The sequence below is a fragment of the Podarcis filfolensis genome (genome assembly GCF_964270895.1).
Source record: "Podarcis filfolensis genome assembly, chromosome: 17".
NCBI classification, from domain to species: Eukaryota; Metazoa; Chordata; class Lepidosauria; order Squamata; family Lacertidae; genus Podarcis; species Podarcis filfolensis.
In genome coordinates, this window is record NC_139621.1 from 15,893,492 (window position 1) to 15,911,173 (window position 17,682).

At 41.1% G+C, this 17,682-nt stretch overlaps 1 protein-coding gene across 13 annotated transcripts in view; it reads left to right on the forward strand.

Moving 5' to 3' along the window:
- The window catches only part of BNC2 (basonuclin zinc finger protein 2), a 398,619-nt gene that overhangs the window by 248,821 nt on the left and 132,116 nt on the right, over positions 1 to 17,682 (forward strand). For 12 of the 13 annotated variants that reach the window (XR_014542972.1, XM_083592926.1, XM_083592931.1 and 9 more), the window contains one exon: positions 5,989 to 6,091. Coding sequence is in view for 11 of the 13 variants with exons in the window: in XM_083592926.1 (XP_083449052.1) it covers positions 5,989 to 6,091 (103 nt within the window). In the remaining 2 variants the exon portion in view is untranslated. Of the gene's footprint in view, positions 1 to 1,269; positions 1,307 to 5,988; positions 6,092 to 17,682 lie in introns of those variants that run through there. The other variant, XM_083592930.1, reaches the window with a different exon arrangement.

The following is a 17,682-nucleotide window of genomic DNA, read 5'->3' on the forward strand; positions in this document are numbered from 1 at the left end:
AATACATTTACAAAAATAATTTTAAAACCTCTGCATTTGTTAAAGTCTGGTGTATGTACTTTGATTGCTGCCTGAGAGACAATCCTCTACACTTACAGTATGGAGATCTTGAGGGAATAGCTCATTCAAAATGGGTTGCTGTGTGCCTTCACAGCATGTAGCAATCAATCGTAATAAGTGTATTTTGCTTGGCAGTGGGGGAGTCTGTCACGACTGGACCTAATGGTCAGGGGTCCCTTTACCTTTACCTTTAACCATAGCCCATCCAAAGGGAATGGCTCTACCTCCCTCCCACAGACTTCGCTCGCTTGCCTTTCCGAATTCCCTCTCTCCAGGCTTCTGTGGCTAAACTCCTCCCCACTTCCACTAGGATTATGCTTTGAAATCCCACTTGAATTAAACAAAATACTGTCTCCCAAATCAAAATCTATATATGGGAGTTTCCTTGTTTTGTATTTTGTATCAGCAGTTGGAATAAATGACCTTTGCGTGACCTCCAGTTATAGGACTCTTATTATTATCTATTGCTTTTCAAACAATTGATATCAGGCTCATTTTATCAATTCTTCCTTTCCTCCCATACTACAGCACAAACTAGAGTAATTTCATCAACAGCCGTATCAGTACATCAATTCTTCTCCCTGCCACCACCAGCATTTCAATCAATTAATACTGGATTGATTTGTTCATTCTCAGGCCACCAGGGCGCCCCTCCCCGCTGCCCCCGTTATTGAAAAGCTACCATTACCACTAATGCTAACATATTGTAATATGATATCGAACAGCATTTCTAAACCCTTGAGTTAGACCCAAAGATAGGAAGCACTGCTAAAAATCCTCGGTGCTTAATGAAATCACAGGGCTTATTTTAGATTGTCTTCTTGTCTTTAAACATGATTTTAGTGGAAATAGGGTTTTTAAAGGGAAAGTGGATCTGCCATATAACTAGCATAGGGATGGATTTAGATGGAATTATGACTTTTCCATTGATATTATAAGGGTTCCTTGGAGACATTTATAATCTTACTGGAAATGCAAGAAACACTGTGTAAGGTCTATGTCTAGAAAACTTATTTGATGTTCTAACTACTTGTGGATTATTTACATGGCAGAACCTAATGGTTCTTGGGGGCCCTGGCTTATTGCACCCTGAATCTGCCTTCACATTCCGCTTATAGTACATCTATACATTTCCTCCGTAATATCTCCTTGGGTGGTGGTAGTGTTTAGTTTCTCTCTTCCAGTCTGAGTCAGCAAAAAAAGATCTTGTGTTTTACTCTTAAGTGAATGCAGGCCAGTTATGCAGGTGGGATTTATTTATATTGGTAGTAAATCTCATTACAATGCTCCTCGGCAGTCATAGCTAATCTTTTTAAATTTGTTTGACAGTTCTCTTTTAATATCTTCCATAAGATACACTTGATTCCCACATCTAATCACCTGGACTGTGATCCAGTTTTTGAACCTTGCCATGGTGATTCTGCTCACAGCCCTTGGTTTGTTCCCTAGCTAAGCCCAGAGATGAGATGAGATAGAGACCATTTTCTCAAATCTGCATCTAGTAGGCTATACCCTTTTATTTGTGTGTGAAGTAATGTAATTTAGGCTGCACCTATACAGCATTTCCGTGCGCTGCTCTGGTTCGCCAGAAGTGGCTTAGTCATGCTGGCCACATGACCCGGAAGCTGTACGCCAGCTCCCTTGGCCAATAAAGCGAGATGAGCGCCACAACCCCAGAGTCAGCCATGACTAGACCTAATGGTCAGGGGTCCTTTACCTTTATACTTTGGGGGGCCCAAAGGTTTTCCCATCATCTACCAAAGCTATATACAGTGAGTGCTTTATTTTTTAAAAAATAATTCTTTCTTGGAAGCCCATCTTGAAATTGTGTGTGTGTGTGTGTGTGTGTAACAACCTCTCAGTGCCCCCCCTTTTTACAGCTTTTGAAAACCAATTCAAGAAATCAAATAAAATACTGCATCACGTTACAAAAGGTCATTTGAGATTTTCATTTTCGACTCAGTTCAGTTTTGCCAGGCTACTGCTTGTTGGAAATCTGTAGCTTGTCCTCAACCCAATTTCTTATGGATGGCAAGGAGGAGGAGGGGGGTGGGAATTGGGGCAGAAGACAGGAAAAGTGGCGGCAGGACAGAGAGGAAAAACAAGGGGCCTCCAGCCTACTTTGGGGTCAAGGCCTGAGCATTTGGGCCATGGCCATAGCTGCCAACCTTTCCCTTTTTTTAAGGGAAATTCCCTTATTCCGAATAGGATTCCTCACAAGAAAAGGGAAAAGTTGACAGCTATGGCTATGACTCCACACACAACTAGTCTAGGACTCACCCACTGTTGACGTGTGGACTTTGACAAGAAAAAGTTATCTTACCCCTACTGCCGCAGCAATGTACAATGTCCTGCTGTGCATTCTCTCATCCCATTTTTTAAAGTTTTTAAAATTGTTACTTATATTTTACAGGTGATACAGAACATTCTGGAAATTGCCATTCTCCCAGCCCCCTCTCCCTCTGATGCCAATTTTTATCAACAAGTTTCTGTTTACCAAATAATAGCTCTCTAGTTTTCATAATTGTTTCTGTTCATTCGGAACACTTTCTTATTTGGGTAAACACAGGGACCCGATATAATTGTTCCCCTGGATAATGTTAATCAAAGATGGCGCATCTCGTTGGTGATTGGATGGTCCGTAGCAAAAATTATGCATCTTAAAGTTTGGGGGAGGGGCAAATTCGCCCTGTCATTACTGTCATTTGGGTTCAAATACACTTGACATTTAATTGACTGGTTTTTGGCCATGTTAAAGAATGGTGATGCTAAGGTTATGTTAGCATTGGACTGTTTGTTTTAGCATTATTGTTACATTTCACCATGAAGAGCTATGTCAATGTTTACATAAGAAAAGTGGTTCTTAGTCACCATACTTATTTGGAAATAGATGATAAAAAAATCAATGAAACAGATGCTCAAGTAAATGTATTTAGGATCAGGATGCAAGTGATTACAGTAATTTCCTGTCATTCACCTTGCAACCTTATAGCATTTTCAGATGTTATATAATTTATTGTTGAAACCTGATATAAGGTGATTGAGATGTCTTAAATCTTGACCTGAAATCTCCTTGAATGTTTGTTCTTGTGAACAATGCGAATGAAACACAAATGAAGGAGGAAGCCCTCCCCCTTTTAATAATTTTAAACATAGCTAAATGAGTAATTTGGAATTCAGACAATAAACTGTAATGTTGAACTAAAAAAATAACAACTTTATTTCAGCCTGAATCTAATTCTAATAATCAACCGAATGATCTTTTCAAAAACAAAAAATGAAAGAAAGAGGGGGGAGGTGGAGTATGTTGAAAATTATTCTGAACTTTCAATATAGAGATAATTTAGCAAGGCTCATAGTTGTCACGGGGTGATATTGCTGCACCCACTTGTAAGATAAACATCAGGAAACTGTGAAATATATGCTAAAAACTGAATTTGAAATAAAGCATTTGTTAGTAGAAGGAGCTGCACTTCGTAATGCTTTCTGCCCTTTTGCAGTTGCAATTAATTACTGAGTTCATTAATTAATGAACATATTAGAGAAAGACACCATTACTGACTAGGGGAGATCTGATATATTACTGAGTCAATAAAGTATTGAACACAGAGAGACCTTTCGGTAGAACCCTCCCTGCTTCGTCTGGTCACTTGCAATCACATATATTATTCTTGCCTACTCAGCAATTTCGTGGGTGCCCTTATATTTCATATTTCTAATTCCTTTAATTACCGTTAGGTACAACGATGTTTTACAACCTTGCTAATGAACAGTTGGTCAGTTGACGTTGGTTGATAAACTCTTAACTGTCAGGTGCAATACAACAAACTCACCCACCCCCATGCGCTTGCATCCAGCAAAAGGCATGTAGAAAATATACCTTTGTCAGAAATCATGTAAGGAAAAGCAGTCAGATTTTAATTGGAGAACAACCGAAAAAATTAATCAAACATGATCTATGCATTTGCAAATAACCCCTGTTTTGAGCTTATTTGCTCACAGGGATGCCACATTTATTTGAATGGGGCTGGTAATATCATGCAAGGACATGAGCTGTGAGATATGTGGGGCACTATGCATGTACAAGAGGGATGTCCCCACTGCCTGCCTCTGCTACCCAAATGCTGCTTTTGAACTCCTGTGGACTAAATGGAGTGGGCTTAGCTGTGTCAGAGGGTTGCAGTTTTGCAAAGCCAACAATATGCAACAGGCCAGCAAAACTTCTCCTGGCCTATAACTTTAAGTAATAAACGGTGTGACGCAAACTATCTATACTTGGAGGTAGATCTCTCCCAAGTGCAGTGGGATGCCTGAGTGAGTAGGTGTATATATAAAAGATTGCAGCTAAAACCACTGTTTCAAGACAATGGTGGTTATTTCCTATAATGTGGCAATTTGCATTTCCATAAATCAGTTGCTGCTGCATTCGGGGAATTCTGATGTTCTTGCAAGTGCAGGTACCAAACCTCCTTCCTCTGACCCTAAAGTAATCACTGGTTGCATCTAAATTGGTAGAGTGATCATTTCCTGGCATTTCCAGTAGTTACAGTACATTGTTAATGTGTGAATGATGAATATAATACCCTCCATTTCAAAAATATGTGTGCAAATTAAGCTTAAATGCATGCCATAAATTTACTACTAGTAGTTTAGGGAGCACAGGTCATCTATAGAACTATTAAAAAACTGAGGTCTTGGCCTAAAAAGAGAGCGTCTTGGTCATTATTTATGTATTTGCTTTATAGTTTAAAGAAATTATCCATCTTTCCCTTCCAAAGTAATATTTCTTTTCATACCGTATGTGTTTCAATCTTACCTTTCATTTTCAGATGGTGGGGGACATGTTTCTAAAGGGCACATCAAATTGTCAAAAGTTGAACAGTTGTGCCTTGTACAAGTGATGCAGCAAATGAAATTTGCTGTATAGTTCCTGAATCAATTCTCTTCTCTATCTCCATCACTGTATTGCTGCTTAGGGAACACATGGAGCCAGTGGCCATTCTGATGCTTAACTGAATTAAATATTTCACAAGTTTCCAAAAAAGAAACTTGAGAACTTTCTTCTTCTTCAATGGAGTGGAGAGACCTTTGCTCCGTACTTATGTATATTTCAGTATGTACTTCATTCTTAGTTACAACAAAAATGACATGTTGCAATGTTAAGAGATAACTAGCTTAAAAAACAACCATCCTTTTGTCTTCCACACTTATAAACCAAATGGGGACTTCGGTCTATATTATTTAAGTGTGTTTATTCATTTTCACGATGGTGATGGCTTAATGCATCCTATAATTGGAATTGTTCTGTGACAACAAAAAAGTTATTGTTTTATGACAGCCCCCTTCCCCTGAGATGAAAATAGAGCACGCCATTTCATGTCAATTTTTGTTTTACATTTTGTTATATGTGCAGTAGGGAAATGAAAATGACAAATATTCTGAAAGCATATATTTAAAGATTATTTTAAAAAACAAAACAAACCAATCCTGCATATTTCTCTGATAATAGCCAGGATTCCAAATAGTGCTCTGAATATGTGTTGAGATCTGAACCTGTGGCTCCCCAGACATTGTTATCTCTGACCATTGGCCATGCTTAGGGCTCATGATTGTTGGAGTCAAACAACATCTGCAGGTTCCAGAGCCCTGGTGTAGTGGCTAAGAAGGTTAACTATTCTGAACCTGGAAGTTCAAATCTTACCTGAATCTTGAATTTTGCCAAATCACCTGCTGTTATTCTTTTAAGCTTCTACCAGGCAATATAGGATGACAGTTCTGACCTCCCTCCCTGTAGGGTCTGATGTACATGTTAAGATAATGCACATGAAGGCCCTTAGACATGCAGCGAGCTATAAAAATTCTACTTCTTATGTGATTATTCGTCTAGTAAGATGTTTATAGAAGTTGGTTTTTCTTTTCTCCTTCCAGGCCATACGCTGCACACTGGTAAATTGCACGTGCGAATGTTTCCAACCGGGGAAGATAAACTTGAGAACCTGCGATCAGTGTAAACATGGATGGGTGGCACATGGTAAGAACTACTTTCCTTTCTGTTTCTCCTTGTCATGTTTATCTCAATGTGTGCATATAACATATCAATTGCTGAATTACTTTTACATATTGACACCTGCTTGCTTTGTGCTTTGTAGACAACAGAACAGTGGAGGTTCCTGTTGTTCCAACACATGTTATTGAATGACAGTGGAAGAAATGAGTATTGTGCAGCGTGCATTCAAAATAGCATATTCTAGCCTATTTCGGTTCTCATAATTGAGTAGTTCAACAAGATATTTAGATCTAGGGCCAGCCAAACACATTTTGGTACCTGAGGCAGAATCTTTCCATGTCTTTTGCCACAATATTGTTTAGACTCAAAACTGAACTCAAAGCTGAAGCTGTGTCAAAGCCGACTGTTGAAATTTGCTCCTGAGGTTGCACTAAGAGATCAGTTGTGCATAGGATAGCAGTTGTGTCAAGCTAATGGTTCCAGCTGCCTTGAAAGAGGAAGTGGTGGTGTAGCTGTTGCTATGGAAACCTGCCTTGCACCCTGAAGGTCTTAATAACCATTCGCCAGTTGCTCACATTCCTTTCCTGGGCATGGTATTTAAGCGTGTGGTTGCCATGCAACTCCAGGCAATCTTAATGAGATGAGTTTTCCAGATCCTTGTCAGTCATGCTTCAGGGCTGTTTCTGGCACTGATGGATGACTTTTGCCCTTTCTTGTGATGAGGCAGAGCAGTGCTTTTAAAATCATTACCATGTGGGTAGTCCTCAGTATGAGTACTGGAAACAAGCTGAAAGCTGCATTCGTTAAATATATATTTTATTGGCTGGAGCTAGACTGAGCTAGTTGAACTTTGCTCCTATTGACGTTACGGTTAACTTATCCTACTGATTTCAGCAGAACCTAAGTTATTCTGAACTTAAATTCTGGAGCATGGAGTTGGATCTAGAATAAATTAATGGATCCAACTCATGTTCACTGCCTCTTGGCAAAGGCTTGGCCTTAATCTGAATTTATAGCAAGTGCAGTCCATGCCAACTCCCCATTGTTCCATTGGGGGGGGTATATTAATTTAAACCGCCCTGCCTTAGATTATCTCATGGTAGGACCATATTTGTTTATACTACAGTTGTGCTTGGAGCTCACATTGCACATAAGAAGCAACCAGTACGCCAGAGTTTGGTGGAAATTCAAACATACCAGAGTCTGTCTTTCAGAGCCTGGATAGCAGAAAGAAGGTGGTATATTGTGAACTGGTTGAGTGAAAATCTTGATGGTGGTTCACCCTCATAAGAGGTGGCACAATGACCTAGATAATCTATAACTCAGGGCATGAGCTGGAAGGTATGTTTTGCTTTACTCTTTACACAGCTCTAACTTGTAGGGTTGGATGGGTAGGGGGTATGATCCACCACCACAGCACTCCCATTAGTCAGAAATCCACTTGGCAAATAACATTCCTCGCAATGTTACTTTCACTATCCAGCCTGTATTATTGTGTACTTCACTCTTAGTGATTCTTGTACCCCCCCCCCCACTTTGCTGAATCATCAAATATATTTTTAAAGTCTGGTTTTAAGGATAGGGTGGAGGAAGAAAAGTCCTACTGATTTCATTGGAAGAGTGGTTGAGTGCATATCCTTTATCTATTTTGTTTATCATCTCCGTCACTTTCAAAAGGTTACAATCCTCCAGGATCTCAGGGTGCTGTACATGGGGTGTTGCAAACTTTGTTTATTTGATATCTTACCCACCCTTCACCATGAGGTCCCAGGACAGGATTACAGCATTTTAAAAATACATTGTTATAATTAGTCAAGCCAAACCACAGTCAAGAGAATAGGGTGGGTCCATCTACATATATGGTGTCCTGTGCAAAATATGAGCAAGCCAGGGCTGAACTGATATTACCCTTGCTGGTGCCTTTCCTGGGAAAATCAGAGGCTCATTATGTCTGGTTCCTATTGAAAGACTGGACAAACGCTAGAACATTAGCAGTGGCAAAGTTTTTATCGGTGGTTGCAAGAACCAATGATCCCTATATTCTGAACAAAATGCATGTTTAACCTGGAGGTAGGCTGTATGAATTGTGTATTGCTTTGTAACAATTTTCTGGGTCTTTGGACCGTAATAAAGGTTGATGTTGATACTTATATGGTGTCAAAGGCAGGGGTAAATAAGTGTGTCCACAGGTTAGGGGCTGCCACAGAGAATGCCATCTCCCAGGCTGCCACCCCCTGAATTTTGTAGACCAGTGGTACTGCTAAAAGGGCCCCCTCTGCTGATCTTAGTACCTGAGAGGTTCCAAAGGGAAGGAGATAGTCTTTCAGATATTTGGGGCCTAAGTAATGTAGGGCTTTAAACACACCTTTGGGTCTGGAAACCAACACAGCTGTATTAAACAAGAGTTATGTGAGTTTTAAATGGAACCCCAACTTTAGATCACATCCTCCTCCTCCTCCTCCTCCTCCTCCGTATGCCTCCCTTCACCCATAACTCATTTAGGCAGAGTACATGTGATTTGGCCAGTCCAGAAGCTGAACAGGTATTTCAAACCTGCAGTTCCCTAGTCCAAAAGATCACCAACATCCACTTGCTCTCCTCTAGAAATAAGTGGGACTTAAATTTGTATGAATCATGCCCACTATGCCACGAGTTTATGTTATTCTATCTGGTCAGGCCCAAGCACTACGTGGCACTGGTCTTGCCTCAATTGTATATAAAGTTTGTTGCAAAACCATGGTCTTCAGTGCTGTCAGAGTAAGACTGGTTGGCAAATTTTACGTGCTTGCTTGTTATTAACTTGAAGGACCCTTTGTGAGAGGAAGGAAAGGAGAGATCTCACAGGGTGAGAGGCTGTGAGAAGAGAGGGAGGCTCCCAGGCAAGTTAGGAAGTCTCATCTCTCCCCCCCCCCCCCCGTATGACACTTGTAATGTGAAATGAATTTTGGTAACTATGATTATATAATAGATGGATAATGGGGAAAGATGCAGAAAAGATTATTATTAATAATAATAATATTTGGAAATGGAACCCATGAAGGGAGGGGAGGATGTCCAAAGGTTCAAAATAACCTTTTTATTTTCATGTTTTGGAGTAGTTAAAGTTACTATGTATAAATTCATGTAAAACCAATATAAAAAGAAATCTTATTAAAAAAAAGTTAAGATACAGCTTTGAGAGAGTATTTAGTATTTTTAATTCTGTTTTCCATTCTTTTAGTTTTTCTCTTTTTATAGTTCTTTGAAGATTAGTTCGTATTTTATTGTACCATGATTTTAAAAAAAAACAAAACAATTATTTTCACCAACAATAGCTGGTCATATCTCATTGCTGATAAAAAAAGAGCTTAGTTAGACATTTTTAAAGTCCAAAATGTGCAAAATTTGAAAGCCGCACAACTGCTGGTTTTAGGGTCAGCAAATGCACACCTCTGGGATTCTGTGTCTTCCATCTTTGGAGAACTCCATGATAACTTCTAGCAGCTATGGAATCTGTCAAGGGATGTTCACTATTTTGTGGTTGGTAGTCGGGATGTTTGTGGAAAGTTAAAGGGGGGAAACCTTTTGACCTTTTGACCTTTTTCCCTTTCCAAAAAAATAAAATAAATGTAAACATTTGTGTCAAAATAACTAGAACACAAAGAATAGGGTAGAATAAAATAACGTGTCATGTTTTGGTCCTGCGGAGGAGCCCACGGAATAAGACCACAAGGTAGGACAGAAGCTGCATCACCACGGACAGCTCCTGAACACACAGCCTATGAAGGTCCAATTTATTTATTTTTTAGCGTTTTTAAAGCCTATGCTTCAACACAAACCTCTCTCAGACTCTGTTCCTAATGGGGGGCCAGCCCTCTGGCCTGAAATTCGGCACTCCCTTGTGCTCACTCCATAGCCTTTTGCCTTGCACACTCCTTGCATCGCTGGATGGTTGAGAGAGCTGTGGGTGGCTTTTAATCCCTCAGGCTCAGGAGATTGTGCTTGTGAAGGTCCTGGCTGAAGTTATCCAGGCCTTGGTGATATGGGAGGTTGTTCCTTGGCCTGGTCCATGTGGTTTTCATAATAATAATAATAATAATAATAATAATAATAATAATAATAATAATAATAATAATAATAATTTATTTATACCCCGCCCATCTGGCTGACATGAGGCAAGTCCTCATGCTGGTACGGTTGCAGCTGCTGGCAGGATGATGAGGAAAGCAAAAAAGGATTACTTTATACAGAGATAAATGTTGTGTTTTTATCCATGTATATGATGCACTTTTTCTGTGCCAATAAAGGAGATTTTTTATATATATATATATATATATATATATATATATATATATATATCCTTTATTGGCATAGAAAAAGTGCATCATATACATGGATAAGAACACAACACAGTTAACGAAACATAGTAGGAGATACTTTAGGATAAAACTGTTCAGACATCGTGAGGTACAAAGATGGCTCTTAAGACCCATGGTGACGTAATTTCATAGCGTCACTCAAAAATCTTTCCACATTCTCCACAATTTCATCCCTACAGTTGTTCAGCAGACGAGACACCCTGGAAGATAAACCCCTTCCTTCAATAAGGGGGCCAAATACTTATCACATATTTTTGCATAAAATGGGAAATAAAACTAAAAGGGATGTGATGAATTCTACCTCTTTTGTACTACAAAGGCTGCGTCTTTCAGAGGATGGGATTTTCGGGACTCTACCTTGCAAAACGGCAGATGGTGAGACATTAAATCTTGCTAGGGAAAGAGCTCTGTGTAGGTGGGGATCGTAAAACTGGTGTAAATATGGAGTGTCCTGGCCCAACAAGGGTGGAATTCCAAACCCCAATGGGGAACAGGTTTTGTTGGCTTCACTGCAAAGGATTGGGAATTCAGACTCTAGGATTCTGCGCTTGATTGTCTGGAATGCTTCCAATTGTGGGAGCATAGGCAGCGATTTGAGTAATAGGCCACAGGTTCTGATTTTGCTCTCAATGCAAGCTAGCCTTTTAGAATGGTGGGATTCTGCCAGTACGTGGAAAGTTAAAGAGGATGGATTGGACATGAAATGTAGGTGGAGTCAGAATTTTACAGTGATGAGCCACACTTTGGTTTCCAGCAGCCCTTGCCGAGTTTCCAGACACATGGCTGTACATGGCACGCAATTTGGCAGCCCCAGAGTTTTGCGCAGAAATTTGGATTGGATGTGTTCCAATGATTGGTTAACTGTGCCAATTCATAATGGAATGCCATACAGGAGTTTTGAGGCTACTTTGGGGCATTAAAGAACTTTAGTGCAGCTGGACTGATGGACTGATTCCCTCTGTTAAAGAAGAAACGAGTGATAGCCAGAGCTAGAGGATCCGCTCCATTAAGTGCAAGCTTGCAATCGTCTTTCCAGGAAGTGTTATATTGGAAGTGAATGCCTAGGTATTTAAAGTTTTTAACCTGTTCCAATGGGTTTCCACTGACTTCCCACCTATGAGGCTTCCAAGATCTTGAGAAAACAAGCACTTTAGATTTTGCGAAGTTCAGTTCCAGTCTGTTGGCTATACAATATTCCTGGCAGTGGCACAGGAGCCGCTTCAAGCCAACCCTTGTGCAAGACAAGATGACCGCATCATCGGCATATAGTAAGATGGGAACATGAATGGAGCTGAGCTTTGGGCAATGGCCATTCACCCCGGGTAAACAGGGTGCAAGGTCATTTTTTAAAAAACAAACAACCCAAAAACCCCTGTCATTAGCATGTTGTGAGAGTCAGTTCTAACAACTTGCTAATGACAGAGGGGTTTTTGGTTTGGTTTTTTTTTTAAAAAAAGCATGCTTATAAGGAGCGGGTGGCACTGTGGGTTAAACCACAGAGCCTAGGACTTGCAGATCAGAAGGTCGGCGGTTCGAATCCCTGCGACGGGGTGAGCTCCCGTTGCTCAGTCCCAGCTCCTGCCAACCGAGCAGTTCGAAAGCACGTCAAAGTGCAAGTAGATAAAATAGGTACTGCTCCAGCGGGAAGGTAAACGGCGTTTCCGTGCACTGCTCTGGTTCGCCAGAAGCAGCTTAGTCATGCTGGCCACATGACCCGGAAGCTGTATGCTGGCTTCCTCGGCCAATAAAGCGAGATGAGCGCTGCAACCCCAGAGTCGGTCATGACTGGACCTAATGGTCAGGGGTCCCTTTACCTTTACCTATAGCATCAAAACCAGAAATTTGTGCAAAACTATTGCTTCAGTTCTGTGAAAATTCTGTTCCCTTCTCATTTTTTGTACTTTACTTTTATTGTTGTTACCCATATGGAATATCATTTGGTGAGAAGGCTGGATATACATTTAGCAAATTATCATCATCATCATCATCATCATCATGTATTAAATTTGTATACTGCCCTATACAGTATACAGGTCTCAGGGTGGTTTACAACACACAGTTACAATATATGAAGCACAAAATACATAATAAACCTAATAAAAACATAAAAATAAAAGTAATCATAACAATTAACAATTCTAATGTATGCACACTAAAAAACAATACCCGCCCTGACAAAAGTCCCTGAACAGTACCCTAGCCCACAAATACAAAAATCAAAACTAACATATAACATTTAACAACAATTTAAAACAACCCCACCCTCCAAATAAAACAGCACCCACCCAAGTTAAAACTCCATCCTCGTTAAAATACCGGTAATAACCTTAACACAAGGGGGTTGACCCACATCCTTGTTCCATTCCTGAAGTGTCTCCGCCAAAGGGACAAGTTGTAATTTTCCAGTTCACAAAAGAGAAGGGATGATCTTATTAACTAACTAATTAAATAGTTTCACCTATTGGCCTTTGAGCAGGTTATACTCTGGTACAGACAATATAAGAACATAATGCAATTGAAATTTAAAAGAAACCAGAATCAACCATTCCCTTGTCTGTCACTCATAAATTTACTATTGGTGGGAAAAGGCCAACAGAAGAGAAATGTCTTCACCTGCTATCAGAAACAACCGCATCTCTCTGCCTGTCTAATCTCAGCAAGGGAAGGTGTTTTTGTAATATTAGAACAAACTGAGAGTGGAAATGCCATGTCATAGTGCAGCAAGCTTCATTCAGATGCGGCATGGAACCTTCTCGCATAACCACATTTGTCGCATTTTCCGTTTTTCTAGAAAAAGAGGTGCCAAGAACTTCTTCCTTGTTCTCTGAGAATGGCATTGGCGCCCACCTTGAGAGATGCTGGAGCTGAGCTCTGGCTGAAAACAAAGAAGCTCTGCACATATCTGCGTATTTGTCTGCTTTGTATATGAAGAAGGTGCACAGCAGCGGTTGCCATGTTGTTAACGTAACAGAAGAAGGGACCCAAGGTGCATTTAATTCCCAGTGGGACCTAAATGCTTTGTAGTTTAAGAGCAGGCATTCACAAGTAGGACTGGGAGAGCCAGCTTCAAACCTCTCCGCTATGAAGCTCACTGCATGAGCTTGGGCAAGCGTGGTCTACCTCATAGGGTTGCTGTTAGGACAACAGGGTGGAGAGGGACATTGTGTTCTGCTCTGAGAACCTTGGAGGGGCAGATTAAAAACATAGCCAATGATCTCTGGACTTTCAGAATTCCTCTTAGCTAAAATAAGAATCATTCTCCAATCTAGAGAGCCAGTGTGGTGTAGTGGTTAAGAGCGGTAGACTCGTAATCTGGGGAATCGGGTTCACGTCTCCGCTCCGCCACATGCAGCTGCTGGGTGACCTTGGGCCAGTCACACTTCTTTGAAGTCTCTCAGCCTCACTCACCTCACAGAGTGTTTGTTGTGAGGGAGAAAGGGAAAGGAGATTGTTAGCCGCTTTGAGACTCCTTTGGGTAGTGATAAAGCGGGATATCAAATCCAAACTCTTCTTCTCTTCTTCTAAATTTAACTTCTGTTAACAAAGCCTCCTTTTGCCCATCATTCAGCAGCCTTTATAATAAAAATAAAAATGCTTGCACTTCAATAAAGTGAGATGACACTGTTTTACAAATAAGGCAAGGCAAGTGAGTGGGTTTATACAGCGGGTTAGGATCCTTCATAGGCTTATGGTATCTTACCACACATTTTGGTTTTGGTTCTTTCCCCCACCCTTTCTCATGACAACCGTTCCTCATACATTTTCTTAGTTTCAGCCCTTAAAATTCCTGTTCAGGAGATGGGATATGTGTATATGATAAACAGAAATTTACATTTGAGAACAGCATCCTGCCAGCGTGTGTAAATTTCTTGGTCCTCTTTGAATAAATCCAATCACCGTGTTTACATTTTGTGGCAAAGCAGGACCAGTGATATATACAGATATATTTTTCTCAGACACATTCCAAGCATATGTGTATAAATTAGTACCTTCAGACTGTGGCAAGCCCACTTGAGTTATTTAGCTTATTTACTCTCAAAAACCTTTAGACCGGTGTTCCTTGAGGACTGGTTGATGAGTTGCAATATGGAACACCTGGGTTTTGAAATCTCAGAGCTCCATGGTTCACTATTCCAAAACCTGTCTTCCTTGGAATGCCTTTGACTCCAGCCTTGTCGAATAATATGCCAAAATGGAGTCCCTGCTGTCCTCATTCTTTCCAGTTGTTTATTAGTAAGATTGTGTTATGCCCTCGTATATGGCATGGAGTGGTCCTGAAGCAGCCAAGAGGATATGCATGCACTAGACACTGGGTGTGAAATATTATACCAGTGCTTATACTTGACCAGGGGTCAGCAGACTTTTTCAGCAGGGGGCCGGTCCACTGTTCCTCAGACCTTGTGGGGGGCCGGCATATATTTTGGGGGGGAAATGAACGAATTCCTATGCCCCACAAATAACCCAGAGATGCATTTTAAATAAAAGCACACATTCTACTAATGTAAAAACACACTGATTCCCGGACCGTCCACGGGCCGGATTTAGAAGGCGATGAGGCCGGATCCAGACCCCGGGCCTTAATTTGCCTACCCATGGACTTGACAAATGGTAGATTTATATGGATCCTACCTGGCAAAGAGTAGGACCTCTTGTGTCCTGCAGGATTAACTCACCCTGCTTACCAAACGTTCAGTAATGCCTAATGTCATCAAAAATATGGGGCGTTTTCATAGGTGATGAAGGTACTGCTATTAATTTCACATGCCTCTAGGTGAAGGGCGGGGAACCTCCATCCTACGGGCCAATCTTGGCCTGGCAGGGGTTCCAGTGAGGCCATTTCCCCAAAAAAACCATGCACACCTTCCAGTCAGCTGACATCAATCCAATTGGTAGGTGATGCCAGCTGATGGGTTGTGGGGCCTTGTGTGCCAGTTTTCCAGTTTGTGTCAATGCAGTGGAATTTAAGCCTGGTCTGTTAATGAGTGTTGAATCCTGGGTGTTAAATCCTGCTCTGTTTAGTAGGATGAGCCACTTCCCTTGAGGATGACATCACAAACACACACGTTTCTGTCCTTTTATGCTTGCAATGCCGTCTTTTAGATTGGGTACGGCCACACTTCCACCAGGAAGAGAACCCAGATGCTTCATTTCCACTAACGGCTCTAAACCTGTACAGGTCCACATTCATTTGCAGATGACCACAGCTCCTCATCAAGCAATAAATGTGGATGCAAACTCACATTCTAGCCTGCAATCAAATTTAAAATGAGTACCTTTCTTAAATTGAGGGACGCGGGTGGCGCTGTGGGTTAAACCACAGAGCCTAGGACTTGCCAATCAGAAGGTCGGCGGTTTGAATCCCTGCAATGGGGTGAGCTCCCGTTGCTCAGTCCCAGCTCCTGCCAACCTAGCAGTTCGAAAGCACCTCAAAGTGCAAGTAGATAAATAGGTACTGCTCCGGCGGGAAGGTAAACAGCGTTTCCGTGTGCTGCTCTGGTTCACCAGAAGCGACTTAGTCATGCTGGCCACATGACCCAGAAGCTGTATGCCAGCTCCCTCAGCCAATAAAGCGAGATGAGTGCTGCAACCCCAGAGTCGGTCACGTCTGGACCTAATGGTCAGGGGTCCCTTTACCTTTACCTTTCTTAAATTAAGCCACAACACAGTGGTTCACAAATAAGCAGAAGCATATAGAGGTACCACGAGAGACGTTGGAGATATTCTTAATGCCACTTGTGAAGGGTCCCTTAGAGCACAATGCCTTATCATTAAGTTTCTTACATGATGAATCTATCCAGAGAAGTTTTCAAACCTGATGTAATAAAAAATAAAAAGTTTCCATCTCCCCTCCCACTTTTCCTATAAGCCAAATCAATGGAAGGCAGTCTATTCTCCGTAATGGAATAAGTCTATGAGAGAGGAGAAGCCAGGAGTGGGGAGTGCATTGCTAGTTGAAATTGCAGAGGGTTACATTAAGCTTGAGAAAATAAATAAGCAAGTGGCTCCTTGATTCCCACTAGCCGTGAGCAAAGAGGTTGACTTGCACTGCCTTCTTTACTGTGCTGCCTTCATTGGAGTTGGGTTTGGAATCTTATTACCTGGTCCAGTCAGAACTGGGTTTATTGTAGTAAAAGTAATAATAATAATAATAATAATAATAATAATAATAATAATAATAATAATTTTATTTATATCCCGCCCTCCCCAGCCGAAGCCGGACTCAGAGCGGCTAACAACAGTAAAATAATACAGCATTCTAAAATCAATTCATTATAAAATCAGTTCAGTTGTATTTGTTTTGGACTTTGGAGAAAGTAACTCCTGTGTGATTCCCATCCCCCCATGCCTGTTAGTCTCTGGGACTGAATTTTATTTACGTTTTAAGTTATGTTCATAATCCCGCTTCTGTTCTTTATAGGTTTTTATGTATAAAATCAGTTTAGTTTTGTTTTTGTTTTTTAAAAAATGCAGGTTAAAAAAAGGGAACTGGAGATTGTAAGGAGCTTGTTATTTGCTCATGCCTCGTTTGACAACTGTCTCTGCTGCCTTGGGAACAACTTCAGGACATGCCGAGAAGCTTCCTCTTCCTCTTCCCATTTCATTTTTAATTTTCATGCCCCCCTTTCCTACATCGCTGTACTCAATATGGTTTTCAATCCATAGGGATAGTCAACATGGTGCCTTGAAGATATTGTTGGACTTGTTGTTGTTTAGTCGTTTAGTTGTGTCTGACTTTCCATGACTCCATGGACCAGAGCATGCCAGGCACTCCTGTCTTCCACTGCCTCCTGCAGTTTGGTCAAACTCATGCTGGTAGCTTCGAGAACACTGTCTAACCATCTCGTCCTCTGTCGTCCCCTTCTCCTTGTGCCCTCCATCTTTCCCAACCTCAGGGTCTTTTCCAGGGAGTCTTCTCTTCTCATGAGGTGGCCAAAGTATTGGAGTCTTAGCTTCAGGATCTGTCCTTCCAGTGAGCACTCAGGGCTGATTTCCTTAAGAATGGATAGGTTTGATCTTCTTGCAGTCCACGGGACTCTCAAGAGTCTCCTCCAGCACCATAATTCAAAAGCATCAATTCTTTGGCGATCAGCCTTCTTTATGGTCCAGCTCTCACTTTCATACATCACTACTGGGAAAACCATAGCTTTAACTATATGGACCTTTGTTGGCAAGGTGATGTCTCTGCTTTTTAAGATGCAACTCCCGTAATCCGCAACTGCTGGCCATGCTGACTGCAGCTGTAGTAGATCTGGGATA